Source organism: Odontomachus brunneus, unplaced genomic scaffold (assembly GCF_010583005.1).
Source record: "Odontomachus brunneus isolate Ranch 3 - 2012 unplaced genomic scaffold, Obru_v1 Obru_scaffold_147, whole genome shotgun sequence".
NCBI classification, from domain to species: domain Eukaryota; kingdom Metazoa; phylum Arthropoda; class Insecta; order Hymenoptera; family Formicidae; genus Odontomachus; species Odontomachus brunneus.
Genome location: NW_022639597.1, coordinates 390,967 through 418,019, shown reverse-complemented (window position 1 = coordinate 418,019; position 27,053 = coordinate 390,967). Strand labels below are relative to the sequence as shown.

General features: G+C 48.0%; 1 protein-coding gene across 19 annotated transcripts in view; it reads left to right on the top strand.

The window, feature by feature from the left end:
* LOC116850500 (CUGBP Elav-like family member 2) overlaps positions 1 to 27,053 on the top strand; it is a 561,960-nt gene that overhangs the window by 207,116 nt on the left and 327,791 nt on the right. For 14 of the 19 annotated variants that reach the window (XM_032828832.1, XM_032828853.1, XM_032828851.1 and 11 more), the window contains 2 exons: positions 1,915 to 2,620; positions 5,676 to 6,385. In XM_032828832.1, the coding sequence (XP_032684723.1) occupies positions 6,183 to 6,385 (203 nt within the window). In that variant the 5' untranslated portion in view covers positions 1,915 to 2,620; positions 5,676 to 6,182. Of the gene's footprint in view, positions 1 to 1,914; positions 2,621 to 5,675; positions 6,386 to 27,053 lie in introns of those variants that run through there. The other 5 variants (XM_032828833.1, XM_032828836.1, XM_032828835.1 and 2 more) reach the window with 1 other exon arrangement.

Below are 27,053 nucleotides of genomic sequence, written 5' to 3'. Positions count from 1 at the left end.
AGGGTCAATCATGGATCATCCGGGGAAATCATTCGGCGATAATTTCAGATACGGCGAAGGCCCCTCCGGTAATAAAGTCTACCGTGGTTCGCTGATGCGACGATATCGCGACGATAATTAATAATACACGTACGTTTCTATTTTTTTTTATAATTACTAGCTACACAGAGAGAATATTATAGTTTCTTTTCATATAAATTCTTTTCAATTTTACCATGTCTGTAGTAGCGCGGGAATAGACTGTCAGTAAGGTTCATCTTGCTAAGGAACACAATTTTCAGAAATTTCACTAAAAATATAGCAGATTTTGCTAGAAACATAGCAAGTGTTTTAATTGCTGCAATATGCTAAATAGCGCATAGAAAATACAAAGATAGTGAATTACTGCAAATGTCGATCTACTTCTCTACAAAATCTTATAGTAATTTTTACTATGAAATTCTCTCCGTCTAGCTGAAGCTACTCGACGTTACGGCTTATCAATAAAGTATCAAGGTTATGAGATCAGGCGGAGAAGATGGGTTGTCCATGTAGCTTATATATACATATAGCTACATGGCTTCTAGAGAATAACCATGCAAAATTTGATCCAGACCGGTCAAAGAGTTTAGGAGTGTATAGAGAACAGACAGACATTCTATTTTAATATATTTCACTAGAAATATAGCAAGTTTTTTAATAGCACGTTTCAATTTCTAAAATATAAGTAGCACATATGAGATGAAGAAGGATAGTCAATTGCGACAGAATCCTCGGTTACAAAATCCTATACTTCTTACTACAACATTCTCCTTGTGCCGCTTCTCTGTTTTATTAGCGTTTTTACGTCATTGCGGTCAACCGGCCGGGCCGAACGCCGCGACGGCTTCGCTATGCTTATCAATCGTACGTCGACGCGCGCATATATATCGTGCGACACGTGCGTCGCGCGTAAACCTCGAACGACACTTGAAAAGATTTACGCTGTGGTTGCGCGCGAATTATTATACGAAGGTTCAATCTGAAAAAGCGCGCGAGACGAATGTCACTCGATGTTGTCCCGACCGTCTCCGGGCAATAATGCCGTAATTTACGACACAAACGGCCGTACATCCGTTAAATATTTCGCGCTCGCCTGCTTTTAGCGGTTTGACGCGCACATTGTCGGGCACGTACTTATGCAATAAACGTCAAATATCTTTCGTGCCGCTGCACTCACGAATGCAGCAGCAGCAACAGCGCGCCGCCGCCGTGCTCGACAGCGTCTTCTTCGAGGGTAACCTCGCGTCGTCGTCGTCGTCGTCGTCGTCATCATTGTCGTCGTCTTCGTCGTCGTCGTTGTCGTCGACGACGACGACGACATCGTTGTGCAAGTCACTGCAGTAACGGAGCGTTCCGAGTCTTATCTAATCTCCGGCAACGACGTTCCCGGTGTCTGCTTCATCGCCTCGGTAGTGAGAAAATATTGACGAACATTCCTTCGCTCTTAGCCCACGTTGTTAGGGCGCTTTTAGGCCGCACGTCCGCTCCGTGTATCGCCCTCGAGAATTCCTTCGTACATATCACTCGCGCACGTACAAGCGCGCGTCGGAGTGCTAATTACGCGCAACTCGTTCGCTGATTTCATTCCAATCGACCGATAATCGCGGCTGTTTATCTCGTTTGTCCACCGATACGTTTGCCTCGATCCTTAACCCCGATTTCTTCAATCTCTTCGAGAAAAGAAGAATGAAATTTTTTTCCGCGCATGGAAGGTCGCACTGGTTAATTATAAAGGCTTTCGATAATCTCAATCGCGCAAATGCTAAGAAAAGAGAGAGAGAGAGAGAGAGAGAGAGAAAGAGTTGCACTTCGCTCTGCGATTTCCGGACGACTTCAACTGACGTTCACGTGATGCGCGGCGGCAAACGCTTAACAGGTAACCATTCTTTGCAGATGACAACCGACATGGTGACGTCGTAAAATCGACGCGGCATCTCGTCCTTTCTCCCTTCATGGACCATAAGCGATATCGCGTGGGGAACGAAATGTGCGCGCTCTCCACCGTGGGATCCCGTGAGAGAAACGCGCTCTTTAACGCGACTCGCTTACCGAAAACGTTGTCGGGCGTCATCATGACGAATTTGAATCGCGCGTGAACGGTCCGCGTGTCGCTCGAGAGACGAGAGAGAGACGGTCCGGGACAAACTGGCGACTCGAGTATCGATCTCGGTGCCTCACGTTGGTACGTTCGAGTGATCGTAATAAAAAGGTAGAAAGAAAGAGAAGAAAAAGAAACGCGCGTACGCGCGACGGTAACGAGAAAATCGCGGAGATCAGCAACGGTAGTAGCGGAAACGTACGCGAGCATCGTAGAAAAAAGCACGTGAAGGATGCGGCCCACGGACGGAGGGTGGGGTCTTCGCGCACCGATAAGGCTTATCCGGAGATACGATGGCCGACAACTGCGCTCGTCGTCGAGTCGTCGTCAGTCGTAGTGTTCAGGTGCTGTTGACGAGATCGTCGCGTCGCAGTGATATCGCGATTCGCGCGTCACTTGTAGCAGCAGCGCCGAGGAAGAGGTGTCTCGAGAGTCTCGCTTTTCCGGATCAGGCGGCCGGAGTGTGATATCGCGGCAGCCCCCGAGAGGCTTCTCCAGAAGGTACGGCAAGTACACAGCCTCGGTGAGCGCGCGAAGGCGACCGGGGTAAACGCGTTGTCGTAAAGTGGAGCGAAAACGATAACGGGCAACCGCCGCCGCCGCCGCCGCGAGAGCGACTAATCGGCCTTTCCAGCGTGTCTCGAGTTTTTAATTTGACGCTTTAGCGCGTCAAGTGGCCGGCGACAAAGAGTGTCGACGTGCATCGAGGGTGTTGGCAAAAGGCGCCGGCGGCGGGGGAGGGTGAGTGCAAAAGGTGAGAGGAGGAGAGAAAGTCGAGGGGCGGAGAGAGGCGAAATGTGTACGAGACAAAAGGCTTAGGTAGCATATCAAGATACACTTTCTCTACCCTCTCCTACTCCTCTCTCGCACCTTTCGCTCTTTCTCACCTTTTTTCTTGCCCTCTTTCTCTCGCCTGCTCGCTTTCTCTCTGTCTTCCTCTCGCTTCTCGTAAGCCGCGAACAGCGCTCCACGTCTCCTTCATTTTCCCTCTATCTTTCTCGCACGTTGTATAACCCTGCGCTTTGTACGGCTTCCGCCTCACGTGTTAAATTATGCACGAGCTCTTTGACATTTGACAACCACTGTAGTTCCGGTAATTACAGCCCCATCCTCGCCGCCCGAATTCGTCCCTCTCGTCTCGCGCTTCTCTCCTTTCGAACCGGCGGCTCTCTTGCGCCCCTTGTCTTTGCGCTCTCGACGGACCTTCAAGCGTAATCCACGGTGGGCCAGAAGCCCTTCTTCGCCGCGAGTTCTTACGTCCCGTCGCGTCCGTTCGACTTCTCTCTCATTCTCCGTTGCGAAGCGGCAGATTCGCAAGTCATCCGTTCGGTTTTCGCTCTTCGGTTTTGCAAGAGCGAGTCTTGGAGGATCGACGAACATTCTCCTCCAATTGCTCTCGTATTCGTCTCTCTCTCGCTCTTTCTCTCTCTCTCTCCCCCTCTCTCCCTCCCTCTCTCTCTCTATCTCTCCGATCTCGTTGATTTTACATGGTCGCTAATTAATATCAGATATACATTCTCACAAAATATTAATGCGCTTACAATCCCAACGTTCGTGAACGTATAATCATGCACTGCTCGTGATTCACACGTGATTCATGAACGACAAACCTATGTCAAACTTGTGAAAGCATTTATAGATAGATAAATATTAGAGATGATAAAAATTACAAGCTACAGAAGAGCGAGTGTTTTTTGGGGTTAACGTTGAATGATTTACGTTCGCTCGGAGATCGATTGCAACCATGTCCTTGTTAAGTGGTGAATAGGCGGGATGGGATTGACAGAACTGACACGGTTATTTCCACGGTTAAAAATTTGCGAAAATCATTTACCACACGATACCATCTGTATCATATTACAAACTAATGACCCACTGACAACTTGCTAATAACGCCGCTGAATTTTCGAACAATCGTGTGCACGTAATAGTAAACGACGGAACGTAATAGTTTTGAAGTTCAGCTCAATGCCCACGGAACGTGATTTAAAGTTATTTTTCTTGCGAGGAGCCATTTATGCTAAGTTCGTTCTATAACGAGAAATTTAATTCTCAAGTTGCTCCGTTGTAACCTTGATGGTTAGTTTTTCTAGACAGATTCGGTGTTATTTTCCAAGCGCGTTGCTAAGATTCTAATACGGTTTGTCCAAACCAAATGTCAGTTAATCATATAATTGTATTATATTTGTTTTTACATTAATTATATAATTTTTACATTAATCATATAATTGTATTATATTTGACAGTTTGTATTGGAATCTTAGCGATACGTTTGGAAAATAACATCGAATCTATCTGGGTTGAAAAATAATACCGAATGTGTCTGGAAAATCATCAAATTTGCGAGAGAGCACGCCGATAATAAAATATCTCGCTACAGAACGAACTTAGCAGCATACATGACTCCTTGCAAGAAAAACAGTTTCAAATCATGCTCTGTAATCATTTAGATCCGGAAATGTTAAATGTACCAAACTCCTTAATATAATTTCGTCGTATTGAATATACTTCGAAAAGCATAAAAAATCCGCCATGAAGGCGTATTTCCCTTCGACCCTCTCTCGTCGATCCTCTCTTTCAGTTCCTCTGAAGTTCAGTATGCGTCTCGTCTGCTGCGAGTCGACTGGCGAGTGCAGCTTCGCGCGCGGCGGAAACTAATTCGAATTCCCGGGCGACGGATTCACTCTGTATCGTTCCGGCGAAGCACTTTCTTCCCGTCGCGCGTCCGCATCCCTCCGCCACCCTCGTTGATCGGGGCGCGCGCCGCTTGTGTCTACGACTTGACCCGTTGCCGTGAGAAATAAAGGAAACTCGCGCCGGGTTAACTCGAGTCTCAGGGGCTACGCAGATGGGGAAGGACGAGAGCGAACGACTGCGGTGGTGGCGGGGGTGCGAGAGACAGGCTGGTGTTGTGCAGAAGGAAGAAAATCGGGCGGCGATACTCTACCGCTCGCTCGCGCGCACGAGTTTCTAATTAAACTTAAACTTTTAATTGACTCGTTGTAAAGCAGTTTCTCGTAAGAGGCCTTCGCACGCGCCCACCCGTCCGCTCAGCCAGTTTTCCTCCACGCTGTGTGTCGGTCTTCTCTATATATCTTCCGACGCGTTTCCCTTGTCCTCGCCGTATTTTACGTGCCGCTCGTCCCCAAATTACGACGCGCGCGTGCAGTTCGCAGTCGACGACGAACCGCGAGAATGTTATTCGAGGGAGGTGGTCGTACGGTATCGCACCTGCGGGTAAATTGACGTCGCCATGCGTGCGGAGATAAACAAGCTCGGGGGAACGGGATATCAAGGGGGAGCAGAAATGGACGCGCACGGCGTGCATCGTCGATTATTTTGCCGTCATTTAGTTGTCATAACAATTATAATCCGCTGATGAGAGAGCAGCTTCTCTCTCTCCCTCTTTCCCTCTTTGCGCCACGCGAATTTGAAATCGAGAGCGAACGCGTGAGGTGAAATCGCGCCGATTAAATCGAGCGACGTGTATTTTGATAAGCAATCGATTCCTTGAATATAGATAAGACTCTTATCAGCCATCGGTACTTGTCCACAGGGTTGCGCATTCGCATCTGGGATCGTGTCGCAGCGGAGATCTTCTAATACGACGTTCACGAAGTAGTCGTCTAACGATCTAGAAGTACGAAACGAGCGGAACGATCGCCAGCAGGAATCGCCGCGAACGAATCGAGACTCCTCCAACACGTGTCTCTACTGTCCGCGCTGCTTTTGCGTCGTCGCTTTAAATCCACGTGTGATGAGTGTGTGCTTCTTTCTGTGCTGAGATCCCGAGTGATAGTCTGGGACCGGGACCCGGCGAACGCCGCAAGAGAAAACGAAAACAGAAAGAAAAGAAAGAGAAAGAGAAAAGTGTTTGTTGTTCGCGATTGTCGCGCGCGAAATCATACGCTTGAGAGGTGTGTCGCCTGCCTGTTCACGCACGTACGGTAGAGTTTGAGGGTTGACGCCTTCAAACCGCAATCGTACAATAATCCTGTCTTCCTCAAGGATAAACGAACTCGAGCGAAGGAGGCACCGACAACCGGTCGCCAAGCGGACTCCCATGAAAATGTTACAGTCGTTGAACGCTCTGGCGGGTAAAATCTCGCCAGGCTCGCCTACCGACAGCAACGCCAACAAGGTGCACATGCATAATAACAACAACAATAATAACAACAACGTGGTGCACCACCACCATCCGTACTCGAAGCAGCAGGTCCAACCGTCCCCATCGCACTCAGCCAACGGTGACCAGAAGGAAAACACGTGAGTGTTTTTGTTATCTTTACGTTGCAAAGCGGGACTTATCTTTAGAAAGAGCAAAACATTGTACATATATATAAAAAGAAGTCTCTTGTGTATTTTGTATTTTAAATTTATTGCGCCTCGCGCAATTTTCAGCACAAATTTTAGCGTACGGGAGAGATTTCTCGAAATATCGACGGTGCCATTTTGCGTGCCTCTCTTTCTTTCTCGCGTCGCGCCGAGTTACTTCATCGCTCTCGACCTTGGTCACATCGGGTTTTGCATTGTAAATTGTAACATGAAATTATTGATTTGCATTGTAAATAACGTTACGTTGTTATTAATACGCCATTATATATCGCTCGCGGGGAAAAGAGCACTTTCCCGGTGATTTCCAGCTCTTTCTCATGTACTTTCACGCCGCGAGCATGTCTGACAGCTGAAGGAATCATACAGTCGCGCGCGTGCACTCGTTGGCACTCCTGCATTTTCCTCGGGGAGCACCGCGTCCCTTTTTAGCAACGATAGACCGCGCTACTGTCACCCAAAACAGGTTGTTAATCGCGACGGCAAAATGCGACGCGATGTTTGCTCGCTCCCGCGCACGCCGCCGAATAATTACCCGGCTAACTTGAAAGTAGGTCGCCTATGTTGCGATTGCTCATTTCGCATCGCTAACAGAGACTACGCGGGTATTTCCGCATTATACTGGATGGTTAAATCTCGTAACCCATCGGCAATCCGTTAAAATGTTTTGTTTGCATGGCTCTTGTTTAACACACATCGTACGGAACTGCGTGTTGCCATTTCAGGGTTAATTAACATATTCAAGAGGTGGTAACATCGATCAGCGTTATCCGCGGCTAACGCGTCCGGGGGTGAGCTTTCTTACTGTATCTGTACCAATGGTAGGACGAGGCGGCGCTTTTGTGTCCGGTAATTGTTATACTTAGCGCATTGTGCCGCTTGACGGGCGGTGAAAGAGCTTCGCGTGTGTACTGATACATTCAACACCTCTCCGATCTGTATCGCGACCGAATGTGTTACGCAACCGTGAGTAATTGAGTATCTCTTCCGTTACAGCTCCGCTCAGAATCGTTTGAAATACGTTTTGCGCGCCGGTCGAATCGGCACGCTTCATTCGATTCACAACAACGCCCGCGGAAATACACGAATGGAAAAGCTCGAGTCGTCTGATAACCGATTAGGCTTTCGTTCGCGGACAAACGGAACGACTGGTACACGTCGAACAAAAGAGAGAAAGAGAGAGAATCCCTTCGCGTTCTCGTTGAAAAGATGTTCCGACGATTTCGATGCAATCATCAACTCGAAACTTCTATCTTTCTCTTGATCCTCTACAACAGGGAACGACCGGAAAATGCAATTTAACGCTTATCCGGTGCCGTTTGTGGTGTCGCTTCTTTTTTCCATAATTTCATTGTTCACGAAAGCTGGGAATGAGATACTTCCCAACATAATGGAAAAAACGTCCCGCGAGAGCACCCGATACAAGTAGCTGCTTTCGTAACGGGAAATCGAGCGGAAGGGCGGAGGAAGCATGATATTAGAGAGGCATAAGAAACGTTACGCTCTCGAAGACGCTCCTCCTTCCCTTCCTCCTCTTTCTCCTTCTCCTCGTCTAGTCGAGAATCCTTGAGATAACGTCTTGATTAAGAAAGATAAGATTTCTCGAAAATAAACGGAGCGCGGCGGATCCGGTTTCGCTAATTGCATCTCGTGTCGGCCGTTGAGTGCTCCGAAAAATGTGACCCACCCGCGCTTCATCGTGGATAACCCGTAACTTTTTCATGAGCACAGCTTTAAAAAGGCTGTTTGCGTCTACAAAGAGGCGAGCTCCTAGAACAAGAGCTCACGTTTCTACTCTATACCCCTTCTAATGGAAAAAGTATTTATGCGCGGAAAATGTCACGACGCTCTTCATCATCGTAAAGTCTTCCCTTTAGCGTACGCCGGTATTCTTTTAAGAATCATAAAAGAGAATGAGGGAGAGAGAGAGGGAGAAAGAGGAAAATGAAAGAATGAAAAACAAGAAGCAAGAGAGAGAGAGAGAGGGCTAGTTGGAGGAAGCGGCAGGAGAATTCGCAGAGAGAAGATTCTTTTCCGTCGTCGAAAGACGAGGAGGGGAGTGTTGCCCTGGCGGCAAAGGGCACTCTTCTTCATTATTTCGTTACGTTGCGCAAACGTGCCTCCATAGAATGGGAAGGGAGTGAAGGCCTAAAATAACTCGCCGGCATTCCTCAATGTGAGAGATAGAGTTAGATCTTCTCACTCGGTCTTCGGCGCGACATTGCGCGCCGTTCGTCTCCTCTTTCTCTCTCTCTCTCTCTCTCTCTCTCTCTCTCTCTCTCTCTGCTTCTCCTCCGATCTCGAGTCTTCTTCATCTACCCCCCGCAGAGTGGATGTCGCTGAAATATGTACCCGTCTCTCTTATGTAAAACGCGCGCGATTCGAAGGACGGCATTCCTCGTTCCAGAACTCTCCAGGTACGCCGTTACGCGAAATTTCCACGCGACGCAGTGCGCCCGAGCGATCTACGAAATTGCAAAATCTGCTTGTATAAACTGGGAAAGGCACGCCTCGTTTCGCTTTTTTTAATCGACTACTAGTTTATCTAGCGCTCGGTAAATAGTAAGTCATCGATTGGAAAAAGGTCCTTCGAGAGAAAGTCGTTCGCGTTCTTTGGAGACGCGTCGCGCGTTTCCAGGGAGAACATTTCAAAAATACTCGCTAACTTGCGTAATAAGTTTCCGCGGGTGTAAACGAGGAGTGAGGGACGCACAAATGGAACAATATGTTCACACAAAAATATCGTCCAATACCGATAAATATTTATTCACTTTTTGCCAAACGAGTAATGCATTTCAATAATTTGCACAAAAAGTCGAGAGAATTTCTATTTCGCGTCCTGTGTGTTAGAACGTTGCGAAAGAATAAACGCAATCTATTGAATCGCGCGTGCATAATAGGCGGCTGTGTGATGATAAATTTCTCTCTCTTTCCCTATCCGTTTTTTTATTTTTTTTATTTTTTTTAATATAATCATCTGACCCGCTGTGCTCCAATATATCTCGCGGAACAGCATAGTTAAATAGAAAGCGTAACATATTGTCGCGCGTAATACCGGTCGGAACAAATGATACGTCGATGTGCGCGTCGATGTTTATTTTAATTTTACGCGATGTAAATATGGGCCGCGATGCAGCCGCGCGACGCGCGTATAATTTATGGCATCGTCCGTGATATATTACCACAATGAGCAGTGTTTCATCGCGTCATATACTTTAATAAGCGACGTGCATTAACGACGGGATAAACAATTTCGCGGCGATAAGTGTATAATATGCGCGACGGATTTCCCTCTCTCCCCCGCTTCATTCCCAAATCGATCAAACAGCGAGAGTTTTAAATCGTTGCACGAGTTTGTGCGAGCGGACAAATTAACGGCGCCGCGGCCGGTTTCCTTAGCGATTCAGGCGACGGTTTAACGGTTCGAGTAAGAGGTTTAAGTGATATGTGCGACTCTGGGGAGGAATTCGTTTAACAGAAGGGTCGCCGTGGACCCTAAAGATCACGCGCCCGCGCGAGGGTTCCTTTATCTCCGACCCGGATGCCCCGCTGGCCCGTGGAAACACATAGAAATTAATTTCTGCTCGTCGACAGAAACGATTCCTATCTGCGCTCGCCTCGGAGGACGATTAGGATACCCGTTTGCTCGCAGTGAATTACGTAAATATTTGTTGCCTCCGAGGAGCGAGAATAGCGGTCCTACGTGCCGCATTTGTCGCATTATCGCGCCGTATCTAGAGACACCAACTGATAACGATTCTTATCAGAATTTATGCGGTCTCCCTCTCTCTCTTTCTCATTCACATTTTTTCTCTCTATCTATCTATCTATTTATCTATCTCTGTCTCTTTCCGTCTTTCGTCGGGAGAGAAGCAGATGTTCTCATTTCTCGGGTGATATCACGGTTATGTGTCTTTGCGCAACGTGTGATCTAAATTTAATAGTTCGCGACTCGCCGCTACTCTCCACTTGCCTTACATTTGGTTTTTGCACATCCGCGACATGCAACACGGAGCGGCGTGTGTCGGGCTTTCGCAACAAATGCATCGCTCTGCCGGCTTGTTAGCGGCGTGTTCATCGATCATATCTCCGAGCTGTCGTGTCGCCAATACGCATTTCTCCGCGTGCCATTAATCCGCGGAGTCGCGATACTTGCGGGCGCGGCGGCGACGTTGCGAGATTGGGAATTATATTATCCGACAGGAATTGGAGCTCTCTGCAAACAGCATTACCGCGCCATCCATCTTCCCATCGGCACCTCCGACGAACTTGGACGATAGATCATTTTTCTATCTTCGAGTTGTCGTATCCGGTCACGTATCCCTGGCCCATAGATCCTCGCGCGTATTCCCAGTTTCGCGCGCTCTGGATCGCCGTGTGCATCGCGCGTTCTCTCTCCGCCGGCTTCCATTCTCACTTGAGATCGCCGCGTCGTGCGCGCTTTCACGAAAATTAAATCCGAATCGATGAAGCGTCGAGAGTGTCCAAAGTCCGCGAGTCCTCTTTTCCGCGCTTTTACCTCCGCCGGCGACAGACACCGTCGTTGTCACTGTCCGGAGCAGAAACGGGGGGGAAACACTTAAAATCCGCGAAGCTGTAGCGGTGCAATCCCTTCGGAAGGATCGGGAAGATTTGCCGAAGCCACTGACGGAAATCAAGACGGTCGGACACGGAGAGAGTGAGCCCGCGGTTGTACCCATTGTCAGGCTTCGGCACTTCAACGTTTCTCGTGCCGGAGGAACGTTTTAGCGACATTTAACGATCGTCTATCGACGATAGGCGACGGAAAGATGAAGCAGATAATACACGTCGTAGCTTCCGTTTCGGTGAAACAAAATGACGAGCGTGTATCTTTTGTAACGGCGGCGCAAGAGAGCTCCGTGGACCTTTTAATTTATTTTATATAAATACGACGAGAAAAAGACAAAGAGGAAGGGTAGGAGGACTGCGCGGGACCAGTAGATAAAAGCGGAAGATGTGACGTTCAAAGTTATCAGCTCTGAAACTTTGACGGAACTGCAAGTCGAGTTTCTCACTTTCCGCGAGTGACTTTCGAGTCACGGAGAGCGCGTGCGATCTCGCTTTTGAAATTAAATCGTCGAGTAATTGTAGCATTAATTATTCGTTTCCACGTAAATGGCAAGAATACTCTCTCACGGAAAGAGATATTACTAATACATGCACGACGCTCTTGATAGAAATCAATTAACGCGCCAGTCGCGCCTCTTTTGAATATCAATTCCGTCCCGACGCGTTCATCCCTTCCGATTCGCGTGTTCTCGGAGGCGAGCTCGCCAGCAGAATTCCGCTAAATCATTTCAAAAGTGCCCGGCGTGCAATCCCGGCGAGCGAGGTGGCGGCGACGAGAGAGCAAGGAGGAAAGAAAGCGAGGGACAAGGACGCAGAGAGTCGGAGGAAAAGGAGCCGCCAAGGTTCCTCCGGAGCGCTCACTGGTAACAGTCTGGAAAAGAAAGGACGGTCGGAAGCATCGTCTGGAGAGATCTGACAAATCCGACAAATCCAAATACGGAAAATCCTGCCGAGCACGCGCCTACCCCGCGCCACTTCTGGCGACGCCGTCGCCGCCATCCTTTTCTTTAACCTCCTCCCCACATGCGCACCCCCGCCAGCCAGTCACCCAACCACCCACCCACTCACCCTCCAAGCCTCTTCCACTTCGGCACATGTTCAGACGCCGGGCGTCTCTCACTTGTGTGTCGGTGGTTACGTTCTCTCCTCGTAGGCGTAAGCAGTTGCCAAGCATGGCGTCGCCCGTGAAGCACGTAGCACGTAGCCGTGATATTGTCACATGCCTCCGGTGCAAAGCTCCAAATTGTATTGTCGTCGTCGCCGTGCATGTGGGACTCTTTTCCGCGTGCGTCTGCTTGCACCCTTCTTCTTTCTCCGTCCAACCTCAGCGTCCTCCCACACCACTTACACGACGACGACGACGACGACGACGACGACGACAATAATATCCGACACGCTCCAGCTATTCCTTCTCTTTTCGAGCTGACGGCATTGTCTTGCAGTTTTTATCCTCCACCCCTCGTCTTTTTTCCCCGTTTACGCCGTGCCGCGCGCGACGATCCAAACGGCACGTCCGGAAGCAGCGCGCGAGGCGTAAGAACGCGATTGGGACGCGCGAGCCGGCAAATGTACGGTCACTTTCTAATAGAATTCTCTCGGAGGGAATTCGATACGTGAGGTGTTCTCGCGAGCACTGCGCGCGACTCGGGATTAATCTCGAGGTAATCCTACGCGCGCGTCGGACAACTTTTCGCACCGCGGCAGAAGTCTCGCCGATACTTGGCCCGCAAAGTTCCGTCGGGGGATTGCACAATTGATCTTTCGTCTCTGCGTTGTAACCTACCGCTCAGATTTAACGGGAACTCGTGTAAGCTCAACGCTTGATCGTCAACTTTGAAATTCGTCGGGAAATCGAATTTACTTTTTTGGCGATATAACAGACTTTAGTGAAGTTTAACGAAAGTTGGAGAAATAAGACCTCTAAGAGCTATTTGCGCTTGTTTGTCGCGAGATTAAATTTATACTTTGATAGAATAATGTTTGATAGGGTTCTCTCAATGCACCGGTGCTTCCGACCAATCATACGAATCGGTTTTTCGCGTCAAAACGACCCTTTATCCAAATTATTATTGATACTATTAATATCTCTTCCCCTTTCAGTTGATTTTTGACAATATTTCGGCGAACTGCTTCTTGAATAATTCACACGGTGTGTTTCGAGCGCCAGGCCGATATTACGCGCGAAGTAACGTCGCTTTACGACGGCACTTTGCAGGGTAAAGGTTTGAACCCGGTAGCCTCGTGCCGCTACTCATGCTTTCACTGACAAGCCGCGTTGTATATCCTCCCTCTCTCATTCTCTCTTTCTCTCGCTTGGTCGCTCGCGCCAACCCGCCGGCGCTCTTCCGGCATTCATTCGAATCACAATTCGACTCTTCTCACCGCGCGGGGAGGAAGGCGAAGTTTTATCGACGAATCTACTCAAACCGATATACGTGTACATGTAACGGAGTCGTTGCCCCGTGTCCGTTAATTCACGAATTCTCCCGCGGGGAAATGGCTCGCCGGCGAGAGCGCTTTCAACATGCGGTAATCTGTTGACGATAATCTTGCCGGGCGCCGCGTTGCGTTGCGCAGGATCGAGAGCGAGAGTATGCGAGAGAGCAGCGCGCGGAAGGTGCGATGATGGCCGCGAGGGTGCGATTCGCTACGGTGCAATTTGCCGGCTCTATAAAGCGACCGCGAAGTAAGCGTGGCAACTGATGGATACTTGGGCGGACGCGGTAATGCGCGCGGCTCGCAACATATTTCCAGCCGCATTAAACTCGCACCGCGTCGCTATCGCGTCGCCGTTGCGGCAATGTAAAATCGAACGCGGGGCTGCCCCGCGAACTCTGCGCTTCGTCGCGGCTCTCTCGCCGTGCGAATAGCGGTTATTCAATCCGCCAGGGAATCCGCTGCCTCCACAGGAACATCCGAAATAGTCTCGCGGCTTATTTTCGCGCGAGTCAAACGATTGAGTCGCACGCGTGAGAATTTTCGACGGGCCGGCGCGTGCCGTCGAGTCCTCCACCTTGTGGAAATCGATCGTGAAGCGAGCCCGCGTCGCGAGAAGTTCTGACGACTCCGCGAACTTTTTTCTGCAACTTTACACGCGCGTGTGACCGTGTATTTTGTGTATGCGTGTATATGTATTCCTTTTTTCTTCGTTTTATTAATTGTTTTCTCCGCATTCTATGTCGAACGCGTGCGAGTAGTTACGGACGCACTCGCATTTTAAAGGGAAAACAATTGCTTTTATTAATTATAGGACCGAAATTGTGACGTACGGTAGCGCGCGCTGCGTGCGTCGTTACGCAGAACTAATTAAATTTTAATTAAAACTGTTGCCCGCTCTCTCGTGCCATTGAGTTAATATGTAACGATGACGGATCGGTTAATGGGAAATGTATTGCGCCGGCGCTTAATAGTTCTGTAAATAGTTGAACGTCAAGGGTATATTGTTAGGCGGAACAATACTGTAGATTCGAGGGAATAATACCGCGACGAAATGTGATTTCCACATCGCGCGAAACGTTAGAACTTGAACCCCGTCGTTGCGAGATCGTCAGGAGCGCGTTCTTCTAGCTTATTGACCGGCGCGACTTTTCGTGCGATATGCACGTCGTTGTTCGAAGGCAGCGCACACTCACATTTGCGCGTTCTATTTACGTTAAACGCGAAAGCAATCGGCAAACTCGCGGAACGACAAGAAGCAAATTCACGTCGCTATAGAATTCAGTCGCTGCTGCAGCCGTCGGCACCGTCGCATTTCGCATTGGTTCGATTCATTATCAGCGTCGCGTTGGCGCAGATACGTGCCAGGTTCGTGCTAGGAATCGCTCGGATAGCGAAATGCGCGTGCACGAGCGCGTTTACGAGGCAGGCCTGCGGGGGTTGAAAGGAAAAGTTGTTCGTCCTAGCGACCTACTTCTCGCCTCTGCCGCGTTTGTCGCCGACAGCTCGTCTCGTGTTCCCGGGCCGGGCGTCGTTGTTTACAACGGCAGTCCTTGGCAAACGAACAAGGAGGCTCTTTGTAAAAGGGTTGTTATAATCGAGCGACGCTCGCCCCACTGCCATCGCCGCTGACGCCGTCACCACCATCGCTCTGTATCGCCGGGTATCGGGTATCAATGAGTATCTCTCCCCCGTGCCGTTCTCTGTAGGGGAAACGGGAAGCCCCGCTATGCGAGAGACACAATTAGCCGCGCATAAATTACAGCACGGTGGTTCGATCGAGATACAGGCGCAACGGATAATTGCTTCGGAAAAAGTCGCTGTATCGACGGCGACGTCTTCCCTAGGGAATCGGCGAAGGGGATGATAAAAGCGCGTGCAAAATTGAATGTCTGAGCGCGAAGCAAACGCGGGACAATCGGTGAATGAAACGCGAGCAGAGTGGAAGGGTGTAAATTAAAACACGGATAAAAGAGTCGATCGACGCGAGCGTTACGGGACGTTTCGGTATCCCGGAAGTGTCCGAGGATATCCGCCGGGTGTCTGCGCCGTGTGTGTGTATGCATGGACCGTCGTTATCGGCCGTGCACCTACATATGTATGAGGCGAGGAACCTGTCGTCGATAGAACCCCGAAAACGTCGCGTCCGATTCCACGGTGGTGGTGATAAGAGCGGAGACGCGCAGATGATTTAGCTATCCGCGGATTGCGCGTAACATGATAAGAGCCCGAGTCGAAATTTTGATTCTACTTTTAACCTCAATATTCTATTGAACGCCTGCTTTGATTCAACTTACTTTGAGAGAAAAAATTGGTTTTAACTAACGTTATAGTTATTTGGCTCCAATCATATTTTATTGGTTGTTCCAACGAAAATAGTAATAGTAACATTATATAAGATTATTATCAATAAAATTATAATAGAATTTAATTTAAAAAAATGGTTTTCGATCATAATTTATAGTAATTATTTCATTATGTGTAATTGCAGTTATAAGTACCAAATATTTTGTTTTCTGAGTGTATTAACTTTGCCGAGAGGTTCTCTTTCAAGAATCTACAATCGGTATGTGTTTCCTGCTATTTAAAGGTGCTAAAATAGCTAAAGTAGGATAGTGCAATTACCATGTGCATCAAACATGCGTTGATCCTTCAGAACATACAGATATGTAGAAATTAAGATCGAAAGTAAGGCTAAATTTTCGACTCGGGAACCGACGGTGTCCGCGAGGCGATTTAGCGCGATTTTATAGTTCTCTCGTCGTTTGTTTCTTCGTCACATTGTTGGCGTTTCACTGTGTATCGGAAAAACGGCCTCCTCCGCCGCCAGCGTCGTCGCCGTCGCCGATACCGATGCCGATGTCGCTGCCGTCACCGGCACTGCCAGCGTCGCGGCGCGTTCTCGTTTCCCTTTGACGATTAGAACTTTACACGCTACGGGAGCCGTATGAATAAAGGATAAGGGCATATGTAACGTATGCCGAGACGGCGCACGTAGTACGTGGTCGTACGTACCGTAAACACGTGCCGACACATACTATCGATCTCTTGTAAAATTAAAGCACACGCCTGCAGTTCCCGGCAGCCGTAGCACTCGTGAATTATTCCCGCGGCCCGAGCCCTTGACCTCCGTAACAATTACCGTGATTCTCGAGAGCGTTGCGCCGCGAGGCCGCATTTATCTCGCGAGGTGAACGCGCACGGACCAACGAGAGTCATTCGGCACGGTCCTTTACCGTTGCACCCGCGCGAGTTCGGCAACCGAGAGCCCGCCTATTAAACCGAGCCCCGAGAGTGCTTGAACTTGATTCCCGGGACACGCGATTCCCCGCAAGAGCGAGCGAGCGAACGAGCGAGCGATCGATCGACTCTCGCGCGCGCGGTTCACCTACCTTTTCCATTTAGGAATAATACCCACTTGCACGGAAGGATTCTTATCGCCGACTTCAACGTCCGTGCCGAACCACGCGAATTTCACTCGTTGATGATACGCGCCGTACAAGCTATCCCGCATCGAGACGTACGGTTCGACGGATAGTTCGCCGAGTGTCATCAAGTGTATGTGTCTTAATTTATGGAATATTCAATTACCTCGTAATCACGATAATTTGCAGGGCGAATATGTGATTATTATTTATTTAACTTTTAATGTGTCCCGAGAACAAATATTTACATATAATTATATATAAATTTTGTTTTTTTTTACGTGGCCATACATAAACGTACATGATTATATACTCTCTTAAAGTGAATCAGTGAATAGTCACTGATATCAATTATAAGTATAGCACTGAGCAGTTTCAGTGCTGTATTTAGAACTGCAAATCAATGTATATTCACTGCTTTCAGTGAAGTTTAACTGATTCATTTTAAGAAATTTTATGTCCATATGAACAGAAATACTGTTGAAACAAATACAATTAAGGTCATTGCTAATGTTTGTAGCAGTCCTTGATATATAATTTATATGCATAGTCTATATAGTCTCATATATACTCCGATGATAGAACCCAAATGGCTGAAGGGATTTTCCCATGTAAACTCTTCTGTATAGACACATAGATCGCTGTAGTATTAAACACCATCTTCAATTCTCATCTTCAATCCATTCAGCCACTTGGATTATATCCAATTATATATAATTATGTACAATTGTGTACAATTATACATATACTCTACAATCGCAAGGACATTGGTGCACATTCGGTCTGTATACATACATATATATTGATCTGCCGGGCCTGCTTGTTCTCCGTGATTTATCATATCGCGTATAACACAATTTATTTTTGCACTGCATCATTGAAAGCACATCCGAATATTATTTGAAGCGAATATTTCCCAAAATATCAGCCGAGCCCGAGCTAAACGAGACTCCGGTGTGTGATAATGACTATCACGTAATTTATCTCGATTAGCGATATGGCCACGCAACACGAGAATGATCGATCGGCTCGCAAGCTTTCCGACCTATCGAGCTATATTCGTGTCCTTGTAATGATATAACACGTCATTAACGTAATCGTGAATGATCGGTTCGTACGAGTAATATTTTCCGATTATATCTTTGTCGTATTCATCCGAGTGCATCGCGGGGTATAACGCCACGGTCTGACATAATCACGAAGGAATCGATTTATCGACGACGCGAATTAATTACGTGCCTTATTTGCATATTTAATTTTTCATTAGTTTCGCCGGGGAAAACAAATCGTTCGCACGATAACCGCCGGGGAAGAGAGGGAGAGAAATTCTTTCTAACTCGCACGCGCACAATTCGAGATCACGCGAGCGAAACAAAACGACTCCCCCTGCGTTTTCTCCGCTTGAGATAAGCAACTAGCTCTAGAGAAGGAGCACTTCATGGTTTGGTATTTCCTAGAACTTATCCTTTTATCTTAGATCCGTCTTCCAACAGAAAGCAGCTACACGAAAGTCCACTCCGACCACTTAGCGAAAACTAAGTTACGAAGTAATTTTTCATTTTCCTTAACTGCCAGGTGTCTTACTGTGTATCGGTTGATTCGATGAGAAACGTAGAGGAATGGCCGTAATCCAGTTAGGAAGTATTTCTTGAAGCTGCGCTATTAGATCTCCCCCCCCCCTCCCCCCTTCGATTCGCTCTCCGTCGCGTCTCACTCGACGTCTTTTGCGAAAGCATTGTAGCAGATTTCACGGTAACTCACAAATGCGATGTGCGGGCCAATAATGGAACCGAACGAAGATTGATTCAATCACAAATAATCGCTCCCTCTCGCGATGGCAACACAGACGTTACAAATGAACGATGGTAAAGTTTTTCGAGATTTTTCGCAACAAAACACAAGAGCGAAAAGCTCGACAACAGAGAAATTGAAGGCGAAACGTCGAAGCGCCAATTCTTGATTCGCGCGCTTCTTCGAGACCTTAGCTTGCGTTCAATTTATCGTTGCGAGTCGACAGCAAAGCGTATTCGTGTTCTCTCACGAATTTGGAGAATCGGTTATACTCCCTCCGGTATTTCCATCAAAGGTAAATCCATCCTTGTTTGGAACCTTTGAAAATCCAACATCAAATATCCCGATAATTGATCCGTGAGTTCGCCCATCTTTATGCACGCCAAGTGAATTTAATATTAATTAAGAAATAAGATTTCCCCGGCATCTCCGTTCTTCGACGTTAATTTATCAAGACTCGATAATCATCGGCGGATAGACGTTCTCCCTTAATGAGGACTCCCTTGGAATCCTCGGGAAGAGAGTCAACTTCACCCTCATCGAACAATACATTCGCGGTATCGATCCCCGCCGCTTTTGTACTCTTCGCGTTCGGATCAATACTTCCGCGCGCGCGACGCCGCGATATATTCCTCGAAATATCGTACACGAACGGTCTGTTCCTAACCGTGAGGCGGAGGCGGCACGTTCCGAGAGTATCGGCGGCAAATTTATTCGATGGGCTAATAACGCGGATGGGGGTCGCGCAGCAGAGACGCCGCGGTAGTATCAAGTACCATCTTCGATTCTCGCCAACCCCTGCAGCCATCCGGGTCCTACGTTCGGATCCTGCCTACCCTATCCACCATCCGTCGTCGACTCCACCTACGCTCAATCTGGGAACTCGCTCGCATTAGCATGTTATTGAGCGGTTGTTTACTTCGGGTTAATCGTCACCTCTGGCGCCAACGACGCGACCAAGAGGGGAAAGTAACGGGCGATTTCAGCGACGAGGGATTCTTCCCGAGTCAGCGACCTGGCGATCCTCCGCGAAAACGGGTCGCGGCTCGACGATGGGAATCGAACTGTCGGGAACATGCGCAGACTGATCCGAAATCAAAGTATTTTCGCGCGCGGATATATTATACATTAGGAAGATGAAATTCGAGATCGATCGCGGCGCGCAAAATGCAGATGGAAATGCCGCCGACCGGGGCGAAATTTCTGTTCTACGCGAATAATATCTGCGCATTAATTATCACACATTTTACGTATATACGTACGAAAGTACGGTTATCGCACGGTTATTTTTGCACGGGACTACTATCAATTGCAAACAGGCGCTTAAAAATGCGGGGCTCGCTTCGGACGCACTCGTTAATTCACACTCAATCGAATATATCGTTCGTTAACGAAGATATACGGGACGGGAGGGGGAGGGGGAGAGCGAAATTCAACTGCGAGAAGAAAGGGCAACCGCGGAAAAATTATCGCGAGATTTACGGCGCCGGGGACATAGTTGCTGCATCGGTCGCGCGGTGCAGTTTTTAATAAATAAACGCGTTCCAAGCGGCGCGGAACCTTTCGTCCTTCCTGCGTCGTAACGTCGCGAATGAATCGCGCGACCGGATTTAATTCTGGCTGGCAGTGTCGCGTGTCTCGCCGGTGTTAAAATCTGCAGAGAGCGAGCGACCGGGGGAAGGCTTACTAGAAGGATGGAGAGTTAATTAAACGAATAAATAACGTAACAAAGCCTCGGCGAGGAATCCGGAGATGGTGAGTGTATGTGTTTGTATGTGTGTGTATATGTGTGTGAGAGGTGGGATGCGAGGAAGGAGGCTGAAACGACAGAGAGAAACGGAGAGCGTGAACGCGAAAAGCAAGGAACAGGAGCAGGAGAACACGACCGCACTCTGCCGATCCTCTTTCAGAGACTCGGCGTTGCAGATATATGCCACATTGTCTGCAGCTTCCATTCTTCCTCACCCTCGGCTTGAAAGCACGCGATGTCCTGCGATCCTTCGCCCCCTGCCTTTCATCCTGTTTGTCATTATTGCTCGCTCCACTATTCCCCGGTTCTCTCTCTCACTCTTCCTACTCCTCTCCCTCCCCTCTCTCTCTCTCTCTCTCTCTCTCTCTCTTTCATCGCCTGCGACTCTTCAGCCGATACTTTGAGTGTTACTCTCGTAGCGCGTCGCGTTACACTCCGTCGTTTTCAGTGGCGCGTTAATTAAAAAGCACCGCGACTTTCTTTATTCAACGCATGTGGGTGCGGAGATAGGGTTATTGTTGTCGGAATCTCATCACTATCGAGTATCACGATTGCCAATCGCATTGTCGGGAACACCGGAAAACTTGAGACGGACATCTTACACCTTCATTATAAAGTTTTTGTCCCACATGTCTTTAGGTTTCGCAAGCTCTCCTTGTGGCGTTATTTCCGAATTCATTAATTTTTTTAAAGTTTCTTGGTCCCGCGAATGATTACGCTTGCGGAATTTTCTCGCAACGTCCATTGCGAAAATGGTGTTACCTCGAAATTAGAAAAGATCTTTTAAAGCTGCCCGCGGCATGCGAGCGCTCGCCTCCGCGAGAGAAGGGCTCGCCGGCACGCAATTCGAGAAACCGCAAATTAGTCCCTTTGGGTACTTCCGGGATACGCTGGGCCGGTGGGGCTATAAAAATCTGCGATTGCTACCTTAGTCCCCTAATTTCGCCCTGCCACATAGTCACTATTCGCTTGCCCACGAGACGTCGGCGAGCACTCCTATGGGCGGATTGAGCGCCTTCACGAGCGGCAGACACGCGAATTGGATATGACAGTGCCGTGCAAATCCACTCGCATGGTGGAAACGCCGGGGAAAAGCCTGCCGTTTTACCCAGAAAATGACGGTTCGCGGAAACATCGCGGTCGGCGCCGGCGCCGCAATAATAAAAAGATCAGACATCGTGTTATTTGCATACCTCGGCGTCACGATTATCGCAATGCTAGGGTAGACGTATCGGCAAATGATCGGTTGGCGGATATCATTGTATAATCTTCTCGGCTTCTCCGTACCGAAAATTTGCTTTACCAAGACGTCACTTTTCCCCCTCGCGTATTAGCATTCATTTTTCAAGTATCGGATATGCGATTAAAATCTTACTCTCTCTTTGAAATTTTTCTTTTATCTGTCTTTCTTTTCTTCGCTCTCCCTCTTTCGTTATTTCTCGTTCTTAATCGTTGATTATGTAATATACGTGCGTCGTTTAAAACTTGTTCGCGTGTCGCCATTTATCCGACTGGACCCAGCGCCAAATGACGCTAACAATTATTTGTCACGCTTTCTGTTACTAACTGTTAGCAAACACGATTATTAAACATACAATCCGCATATGTGTCTAATCTGGACTTGTTTTCCTTTATGTTCTAGGTAAGTGACTCCACTTTTATGTATCGTTCATACAACGGCGAGAGATATCGATGTTGCGCAGAAGGGTGAGTGCAAAACTGCTCGTAGATTTGCCAGCTTTTGTTTAAAGTCTAATCAATGCTATGGGATTTAGCGCAGCGCGCGACGTTTTATAAATTCGCGCACGACTCTATTACTCCCGCCGTCAAATGAAAATAGGAGGGAGAGAGCGTGATCTCTCGCCGCGGCGCGCCCCCGTAAATCATTAGTTTTATCAAGCTCATCCACGTACGTGCTTTTGTTTTATCTGCTGGACTAACTGGCCATTCGTTAAAAGCGGCACAAAAATTTCGAAAACAATGGGCGGCTCGCATACGAGGATTGTTTGATTGGAAGACCGGCGGATGAAAGCCGGAAAAATACTGTCGCGCCAATTGGACGACAAGAGCAATCGACTTGATCGCGAGCGCCCGTCAAACGTTGTCGCGGATCAAAAACGCGGCCGCCGAATTAAGTATCGTACCGATAACCAACATTTGCACGCGCTCGCGTGCGCCTTCGAGGATATCGAGTGAATTAAGTCGGTGCGATATTGCATCGCACTTTCCTCTTTCTCTCTTGCACGCTCGAATATTCAACGTTATTTTTTCATGCAGATGAAGTTATCGCGAGCGCACACATACACACACACGCGCATACACATTAAGTGAAACAAGTATTTAAAGCCGAACAGAATGAAAACGCGATCACCATTCTCCGTATTCTCATGAGATATATCACGGAGATGTCGTGTAAACGAAAAATTTATTTGATATTTTATCGTTAAATCGAGAAAAAGGGACGATAAAAAATTTTTATCGTCGGGATCAATCGTTAAATCGAGCTGCCCGAAGAATTTCACGTTCCTCTCTCGAATTTACATATCCGCGTATTACATATTTCCAACGAGAGAGAGAGAGAGAGGGGGGAGGGAGAGAGAGAGAGAGAGAAAGAGAGAGAGAGAGAGAGACACGTCGTTATATTGAACGGACCGACATTTTTATGGATCGTGCAGACTGTCACGATGTGAAAGTGAAAAGGAGGTTGAGGGACGGATAACCGGATCGAATCTCGTTGATAACGAGTAAATCTGTGCCGACGCGGCCAGAGAGGGAATAAAATCAAGCACGCGGCACGAAACGGTCGCGATGACAACGCCGGTGATAGACGATGAAAATAGACGACCGATATGTCTTTCACGCTTCTCGCTATAACATTGACATTTTTCGAGTCTATCGAGAAGCTAAAGAGGAGAGAGAAAGAAAACACGACACACTGTCGGCCGTGTATAAGGATCATACGGGATATCGTCGCTATCGGGCTGCGATCGTTAAATCGGCGAAACAGCGTCGACCGTGTGGCGGAAATCTTCCCCTACGCCGCACGCGAGCGAGGTACGATTTTGTAATAATTATATGTTATTAGTTTACTTTACGTGTTTGTTTGCGATTGCCTTCATATCGCGGTTCGCAAACGCGGTCCGTAATAATCGCGCATTGTGGAATATTGTCCACGGGCTTATCGCTGTCGATTTATTAATGATCGTAATATGCGGAAGTCGATGTAAATAAATAGCAGCGACGCCGGCTAACGTAAATATCCCTGATCCCCGCGGCGGCGGTCGTCCGCGGCATCATTAACTTTCCAAGCCCTCCCTCCCCCCGGCCCCACCACCAGCCTCCCCACCCCCTCCGTAACTCGTCAATTAGAATGCAGCGCGCTGTGAATTATTGCGCCCCTGAAACTTTCTGGGCAATAATTGGATCTAAAGTACCCACCGACAGCCGCCGCGGCGGCGGTGGCTTTCGCCTAAGTACACATGGCACTTGGGAAGATCGTTGAACGCTAATGACAAGCACTTAATTGGCGCGATGCAATTAAACAATTAAAGCGGCGCTCGCGTTAATGGAGTCGGGCCGAACTTCGTTTATTCGTACTCGGGGTTGATCGAGGTGTCTCTTCTTTACTCGCGGCCACGGACGCACCGTCCTCCCGCCGATTGTGTTAGCTTATTAACGACGTTCGTCATTAATAATGATAATAATGAGAAGTGGCGTGGGCAGGAATTCGTCTCTTTGGTGGCGCGCGAGCGTATCGCGATCGAATTACAGCGATGAGATTGAGTGCCTCCTTGATTGAATCGCGTATATACACGTAACGAATAAACGTAATATCACGCCGGGGATCTGTCAATTTCTCCCCCGCCGTCCTCTACACGCGCGAGAGAACATCGGAACTTCTCCGAGTACGATCAATCTCTCGCAGCGACATTCGTCTCCGTTTGAATTTTTGTGGCCTCGGTAAGGCCTCGCCTAAGAGCGTAAGAATCACGTAGCGAAACTACCGTTCGTCCCTTTCCTTCTATTCATCCCCTTGCGCCCGGTTCTTCGAGGATGCGTAACTGCTTTTCGTTAACGCGGCGGGATAATGATCTTATAGCGTTAACGAGCGACTAGGCGCCCCGGCCGGCGCGTTGCGACTCCGAGGTCGTTGCATCGGAAAGGAGGGCGGACGTGTCTGATGAAGGGAGGGGTTGACAGTTTTGTAACGTCAGGAGGGATTTAATAGTCCAGTCAAGAGGCGCTAACCCCTCTTTCAACCGACGTGTCGGGAATACAAGACACGGACGCTAGAGAAAGAGAGGGAGAGGGTGAGCGAAAAGGGCCGCGCGCGCGCGCGCAGGCGAGAAGTAAAGTAAAACTTTCATGTTACGTTTTCCCCATCCGCGCGACAGTTGGCGCGTTGTTTTATACCTGTGAAGTGGTGCGCTCTGGTATCGACGTTTTATGATCGGCAATAATGCAATCGTCGGCGACGACGGCCCGCGATGATGACGAGGGGCCTCGTTTCTCCAAAGCGACATCATAAACCGGGATTACTTTGTAATCGCGGTATTACCTTACGACGGTTGCGCTCGAAGCTATGAGCACGTATTCAGAGCCTGTCGCATTTAACGCGCGACGAACCGTCGTCGTCGTCGTTACTGCCTCGTTGTCAAAACTTCATTCCCTTCTCTCATACTTTAATTGTGTTTTAATATTAAAAAAAAGAAAAAAATAAGTGAACGAGTCCATCGAGAGTAAATTAGTCGAACCGTTTGTTTTAGAAAATCTCCGATGCAATCCGTTTCGTTAGAAGACGGATTCTATCGAACAACGAGAAAAAGGGAGAGAGAAAGAGAGCATGTGACGGACTAATTAAGTGGATATTCTGAAATTGAGAAAAATAAGTTACACCCGCGATATAATGTGAGAAAAAATACGAGGTTGTATGGACGATTCGGAGTGAGTGAATAGGGTGATACACACATAGGCATCACATAATTCATATAGACGTTGGTATTGCGTCGCGCACTTTTTATCGGTCCATTTTTTATTTCACCGCCGTGTTTCATCCCGTCCGATGACTCGAATAACGACTGTAACGTAAATACAATAAATATCGAACTCGCTATTTCCGTAAGCGCACGGCGCGATAGAAATAACGGGGAATTCGTTAGTTACACGTACTCAATCCTTCCCCCTCTCTTGCTCTCGCTTTCCCTTTCTCCGTATATTGGACGTCTTCGAAAGTCGCATACCTTCCCGCCATACGCGAGAACACATTCCCTATATTTGGAGCGCTGATCAAAAGAGAGTTCTCTACCAGAGTTTCTCTTTCACTCATGTCACCCCTAAAAATGGCGGGAAGGATGTAGACCAATCAGAGATCATCATGCTTTGTCCTAGTTCTGATTAGAGGAATTCTAGGTGCCAACGCTGAGCCAAAGTCTGATGTCACGGCTTTAAACGGCTATTACTCGCAAATAAGTCCAATGTAGTGACATTGAGAGTAATCTCTTTGGCACACTTCTCTGAGCGCCTATATGTCGCTCGTTTATTGTTAATTTGAAAGAGGCGAGCATTGTGTGTGATTGATTAAAGCACGGAAAAGATGCTTGCATGAGCGCTCTGTCTCTTCCATTCATGATCCAGATTTCTCTCTTTGCTTCATCTATCATAACAGCGACGAGACTAATATTGTTACTGTGGTTCGAAATGGAGGAATGATTATCGTGATTATTTGCAAAATGGGGATAAAAGAGGACTTTTCTATTCAGTTTAACGAGCTTTACCTGTACACGAGGTACGCTCGGATATTATAAATCGGGTACCTGAATCCAGACAGTTTGTATGAACTCCGCGACGTCAAGATTCCGCGACGACTTTCGGGACGAGGTATGTCTGATATTTCTAACTTCTGGAGTTGATCTCTGCGTGTTTTCGAGGTGGGCAAAGTCCAGGCGTAGCTTTCGTTCGAACGTGCTCGCGACCGTTTCCTTCGTATTTGCATGCATTTGCACACGGAATGGAGGAATAGAGAGGCGGGCTTAATGTCACCGCCCGACCGGATCGACGTCGTTCACTGTGTTGTGTTTCCAATCAGAATAAAATTCCAGCGAAGTGCCGGCGATGGCGCGCGTAACTTTTTTACGGTTACTTCGGCCGGCGAGCAAAGCGCAGTTTAATTCCGGAGCTAACGGTTAATTAAAAAGGCACAAAACACCTCTTCGAGGGAGAGATTCATCCGTTGTGGATTTTTTCCCATTTCTCTCATTTCTAGAACGTATCTCCTCTTTTCTAGGGTCGCGTTATCACATATATAATAATTCGTCTTCGTGTCTTATCATTAACCACGCCGCTTTTCCGATCATTAACCACTTATTTTACCAATCTTCATACTATCGCATTATCACTATTTATGCCGGTTCTCGGTCCGTTTTCTACGCCACATTGAGCGTCATCCACTTACTCACGAATGATGCTAGAACATTTCACGCGCGCGCTGAAATTGCCCGACATTCCTCGAATTTCTGGCACGTCGTTTTAAGAGACATTTGGCACCCTCTCTCTCTCTCTCTCTCTCTCTCTCTCTCTCTCTCTCTCTCTCTCTCTCTCTCTCTCTCTCTCT